Source organism: Lucilia cuprina, chromosome 4 (genome assembly GCF_022045245.1).
Source record: "Lucilia cuprina isolate Lc7/37 chromosome 4, ASM2204524v1, whole genome shotgun sequence".
NCBI classification, from domain to species: domain Eukaryota; kingdom Metazoa; phylum Arthropoda; class Insecta; order Diptera; family Calliphoridae; genus Lucilia; species Lucilia cuprina.
Genome location: NC_060952.1, coordinates 14084725 through 14090986, shown reverse-complemented (window position 1 = coordinate 14090986; position 6262 = coordinate 14084725). Strand labels below are relative to the sequence as shown.

General features: G+C 27.6%; 1 protein-coding gene across 1 annotated transcript; it reads right to left on the bottom strand.

The window, feature by feature from the left end:
- Positions 1 to 936: 936 nt before the first annotated feature.
- Positions 937 to 5846, bottom strand: LOC111681552. The gene is made up of 5 exons (XM_023443398.2): positions 5691 to 5846; positions 5255 to 5630; positions 4159 to 4206; positions 1767 to 2017; positions 937 to 1706 (listed from the first exon to the last, which is right to left on the bottom strand). Exons 1-5 carry the CDS (start codon positions 5730 to 5732, stop codon positions 1314 to 1316), a joined length of 1110 nt encoding a protein of 369 aa, XP_023299166.2. The 5' UTR covers positions 5733 to 5846; the 3' UTR covers positions 937 to 1313.
- Positions 5847 to 6262: the final 416 nt, after the last annotated feature.

Below are 6262 nucleotides of genomic sequence, written 5' to 3'. Positions count from 1 at the left end.
TTTTTGCAATATCTGCCTCTGTTCAAATTGTACACATGTCATGTATCATACAGCTCTACTTCATATTAATCCGTCATAATATGATATGCGTTCATTCACATTTTAGCTTAAAAATGCGGCGTTTTTTTCTTTCTTTCTTTTATTGGTGCAAATAATTTGAAATAAAAAAATCAAATCAAATTACCTCTTCGTGAGAAAAAATAGTTTTACTTCTTTCTTTATGTTTTTTTTTTATTTTTGTAATGACCTTGGTTATATTTCTTGCATGATGAATTTATTTTTTTTTTACTCTCGTTTATAAAGTTTTTATAAATCAGGTTTTTTCTTGTTTTTTTTTTATTTATATAAAATATGCATAAAGATTATAGTAAGTGGGTACTCTATAGAAGGTGATGATGAATTAAGACTTGGGACTATATATGTAGGTATATTATATAAAATATATATTAATCACTAAAAGTGTTTGACCGAGATCAATTAACACAGTAGTAGCTCTAATTTAACATTATAATATCCAAATCTACCTACGTAAATGAAGAAAATAGTTTTTGAGTAGAATTCTTGTTTGACCAATATAGGTTATTTATATACCCTTCACCCTCGTAAAAGGGGTATATATAAGTTTTTTATTCCGTTTGTAATTTTTCACAATATAATTCTCTAAAAAGTATATGTTTTCAGGATCCTCATAGTAGCAGCATCAAGTTTCTATTGAAATCAATTTTCGTAAGACCCCAGATATCTTTGGAATATAAATTTTAAAAGATCCACGACCCCTTTTTTAGTAAACTTAAATTGGTTAGAGAGCCAATTTATTACCCAAATATAACCATGAATGTCAAAGTTTTATATCTAATTACAAAAACAACTTATTTTGTGGACTATTAATACCAAAAACTGTTATTACAATTTTTTCTTAAATAAATAACTAAAACATAAGTTTTTGAAATAATTAATTTTTGATTTTCAAACGGGATTTTTATTATTTTTAATAACAATGTAATGTATATGAATAACCTGTATTTTTTTTTTCCTCCAACACAATTTCTTAGAGAGGTCAAGATTAAATAAAATTTTAGAAATAATTACACCTGCTGTGTTTTTAACACAATAATTACTGCGATGCATTTACTTTTGCGCTAAAATTATAATCTTACATTTAATTTGAGATGAATTATGAATATTTTACCTTTATTTGTTTTGCTTTTGATGCCAATACTGTTTTAGATTAAAAAATATCTTTTGTTTTCGGTTTTGTTCGCATTTTCGTATGCGCTCATACTAACTAAGTAATCGCAATAGTAGAAACACGCTTAAAGCATTTTCTGGCCATTGCTCTTTCTCAACGCCTTTCGATAAGCTACTGAACCATTTGTATTGTAATTAAAACGTTCCCAGCAATTGTACTCTTCATACATCCAAGCACAAACATTCATAGTTTTTCTTCTCTCATCCGGCACACGACATACTGCAACATTTGACATATTCACATTACGAGGTGGACCAAATGCTTTTAGCCAATTTTTAATAATCCATTCGTTGTTATTATCGTAAAGTTGAGCACGATTGGCAAAACAATTGAAGAGGCAGGGTATGCGTTCACCTTTAGGAAAGTGATAGTATTCCAAGAGTTGTGACATACTAGTTGCTTTCTCGTTGATGCACTCCAGTAGATGGGAGTAGGTGACAATGACATTAAGTTCGGCCTGCAATTTGAATTGTTATTTGCATTTTTTTAATATTTACAAAAAGAAGTGTAGACTCACATCCTTTAAACATTTCAGACCCTTAAAAGCATAAGTACATACATTCTTAAATGGGCGACTAAACTCATAACGACAATAGTTGTATAGATTTTCACCCAAATCATCAACAATTTTTTGTTTATTCCAACGATGATGATCGATATCAAACCAACCCTTCTCAGCTACCACACATCGCGCAAAACAAGGTATTTCTTCATATGTCCAGTTGGCATAATTTTTAAATTTTTCTAGCAATTCATTGGTGCTAATTTCTGGATTATGATTGTTGTCTTGCAAACATTGTCGCAATATATCACTATTTTTGTCATTTTCTAAATTGCACAATGACTAAAATTATATACAATTTTTTATTTGTGTATAGGTATGAAACAAATATAAATAAATGGAAATTTTTTTTCTTCTATTCTTTTCGAATTCTCGAAATATTTAATAATTTCTTCAAAACTCACTTGTTTTATTAAGAATATATAAATGACGAAAAATATATAAAATTTCATGATGAAAATAAATCTATATTTGATTGTTCTCCTTGGAAGTGCTTTATATGAACTGTATATAATATTTAATGTCTGTGCAGCATATGCTTCTTCTAAGAACTCACTACATTCAACAAAAACATCGTATCTCTGTGTTATCAGTGAGAAGCGACTCATTCTTTTTCTATGTACAATATTTTTAATTAAAATCAAAAGGTTATCAATTTTTAATTAAGAATTACTATAATATTATAAAAGAAAAATAAACAATAAATGAGAAATAAAAATAAATAAAATCCATTGTAAGTCACTGACTGCAAAAAAAAAATATATACTAGGTCATTGATTTCATATAACAATTTGCTTAAAAATAAATAAATTTTACATTTTAATATTCTAAATAAATTGTATTCATTTTTAAGACTTGTGTGAACATACATGTGAATATAAAAAAAAGGATTTTAGGTGGCTTTCTATTTCGAAAATTAAAAAAATATATATCTATTTAAACTAAAAATATTCTAAAGCCTTTTACCTTAACCTCCGGTTTTTGTTTAACTAGTCGATATTTTTCCGGTTAAAATAGCTTTTGTATGAAATTGATCGTTACAATAAAAAATGACTAATCATCAAGCTTTGGAGTTAATAAAGTAATTCGTTACAATTACTTACAATTAAAATTACATAATTTTGTTATTAAACTTTTGCCAATAAGAATTACTTGTTATTAAATTGTAATAAAAAACACAATTTTAAGTAATTGTAATATTCAAAGCTTCAATTATAATTTCAGATAAAGACCCCTTCTGGATATTTAAGGTATATTATGATTAATCTATTTCAAATTCAAAAGTGACCCACTTCTATTTTTTAAAGAATTCTTTTAAACCATAACTCTTTACCGAATATTACCTTATTGTCAATATTGTCAATCGATCTGCATGACATATTTTTAGATATTTAAATTAAAAATAGAAAATTTTCAATTTTCAAACTACTCGTATTCTTAAGCCAGTTATGAACGTTGAATCATATTATGTAGGGAATCTTACTTATATGGAGGATATGTCCAAATATCAGTCTACTTTTTGACAATTTTTAATACAAGTTTAAACAAAAATCTTAAAATTAAAAAAAGGATTAAAGCAATTTTTTCACTTTATTCATTTCACAACGATTACTCTTATATTTTATTTAAAATTAAACAACACTAAATTAGAATTTCTTTTCGACATTATTTTGATTTCTAGACATTAAAAAGCAAATAAATTCTCTATACATCCAGGCACATGAGTTACGTGTACGTCTTTGACCCATAGCTAAACAACCGGAAATATTGGCATTCTCATCTGGGAAACCTAATTTATCAAGCATACTCTGAGTATTCCATTTGCGTAAACGATGATTGAACAATTGTAATTTTTCCACAAAACAACGAGTGTAACAAGGTATGGGTTCCTTAACGGGATAATCGCTATATTCCCCAAATCTTTGCCATTCATATTGATCGAATTTGTGCAAGCAGTCTTTCATGGCCAATTTGGCATCGGCATTTAAGCCCTGCATGCTTTCAATTATTACAAACGGATCATTTTCGAGCTGAAAATTTAACATATTTAAAAATGTTTGAATTCTATTTGATTTCAGAATACTTACATTAACCATGCAATGGAAACCACTGTAGGCTACCTCACATTGATCATTGCCCTCTACTAGTTTTGGTTTACAGGCCTCGTAAATAACTTTACCAAATTGTTTGATAACATTTGGACCATTGAAGCCCTTGGTTTCGTTATAGAAATCAAACATTTTACTAAGATAACAGTGAGTAAAACAGGGAATTTCCTCATACGTATCAGACCACTCTTTAAAACGCTGTAAACGTTCGGCATTCTCCAATGTGGGACCACCAAAACGATCTAAGCATTCTGCTATAGCACGCCCCTCTTTAGCATCAAGATCTGCTGAAGCCAAAGACTATAAATAAACACTTGTGAATTTAAGATGGATACTATTGTTACACATGTTTCTCAAAATTTCCCACCGTTATTGTTATTAAACATAAATTTAAAAGTAATAAATTAAATGTTTTCATTTTGATCCGGTTTATTTTAAAATAATTTCTAATGTTGTCATTAAGAAATATAATTATAAACTGACATAATTATGCTAAAGTAGGAACTATTTTTTGGTATTTTAAAAAAATATTATTAGCAAAACATATCAGCGAAAAACACTACTATTAGGTACCCTTTTCTAATTCACAAAATTTACCAGCTGATAACGGACACTTAGACTCTTTAGTGCTAAGGCTTATCAAAGCAGCATTGACAATTGTCAAGTTCACTTCAAGTTTAGTACGTACTCGAAGAGATAAGATTTTTAAAAATTCCTATTATATATAATTAAATATGTATATTGTTTGAAACATGTGTATTCTCTTTTGCGGTGGATGTGAAAAAAACATAAACAGAAGACATAAAATACCTTAGACTACAACCTAAATAAAACTATCTTTAAAAATGACCTATTTACCTTATTTAGTTCTACATTTTAACACAATATCAATTATGGTTATATATAAAAAATGAAAAAAATTATTGATTTCCCGCAGAAGAATTAATGCTTCTAGGAAAAAACTTATTTACCTGAAGTTTAACTTTAAGTTATAATATGTCTGTTCCAGTACTAGTCAGTTTTTTCAGTTTTTAGCCAGATACAGTCAAAAAGAAGCAATCAGAGAAACAACAAAATTTAAATTTTAGTACGGGAACGACTTATTGTAAAAACTTGCAAATCAAACGAGTACGGGAACAGACATAATTATAAGTAAACTGATGAATGACAATAATTTATTTTTTAAATTATAAATTTTAAACATTTAACAATATTTCTTTTATTTAAAATAAAATTTTAATAATGTTCTTATAATTTTTACAACAAAATTAATATTGATCACAATTTTTATATACAAAAATTTATTTTCTAATCACGCAATACTTTAGTTTTCACCAAAGACTTTACGAACTGCAGGGCGATTAATCTTAATCCAGCAAGAGAACACACGATGAGCGAAAGTGCATACATCAGATTCAGATTCATTGTGATCGATACACTTTTCCAAACCATGACGTACATTAGCCAAATAATTAGGATGTTCATGGGTAAATTGATAAACAATACTCTTTTCATCGAAGCCTTTCCTTTCTTTGAATAATTCCATTTTTTCAACCCAACATTTAACATAACACTTGGTACGTTTATGATCGGGAAATTCATAATTCAAGAACTTTTCATAGATCTCATCGGGTACATAATTGTCCTCGCGACACTCTTCGTGAGCTCTTAAGGCATCATCTCTATTGCGTAATTCAAATTTGGCCGAGACCTATAAACAGAAAATGAATTTAAATTTTGTTTTATTAATTTAAAATCAATATAAACTTACTAAAGCCAATGAAATTAAAAGTATAATCAATTGCAATTTCATTTCGTTTATTTTTTTTATCACGGGACCAATTTGCTATTAAGACCGTTGTAGTTTTCTCGAAGGTTTATTCAAGACTGTTTCGTAGTGATGCTAAAATATTACGATATAAAAGATATTTCTTGTTTTTCTTAAAGTCATTAAACTGGTTTTTTGTATTTGTGGTGTCCCATGCAAATATAGTCGTAAATAAAACCAAGTTGATGGTATTAACTGGTTAAGAAAAAAACTTGCATAATATTTTATTTCATATCAAATTAAACAAATATGTTTGTTTTTGTTTTCGTTTTTTTTTTACTTTTTTATAAACGGTAGCATTATACGAGGATTGTATAATAGTTTTAAGAATTTGAAATATTAATTACTTATCCTGAATATTAAACAATAATAAAACAAACAAAAATGTGATATTTAAGAAATAGCTGTACAATTTATGATTACACTGATTTGAAAATCCTTAAATGACCATAATATCCAACTTTGACGTAAATCTAACTCCAACAGTTCTTGTATCTCTATGTAGATACATACAC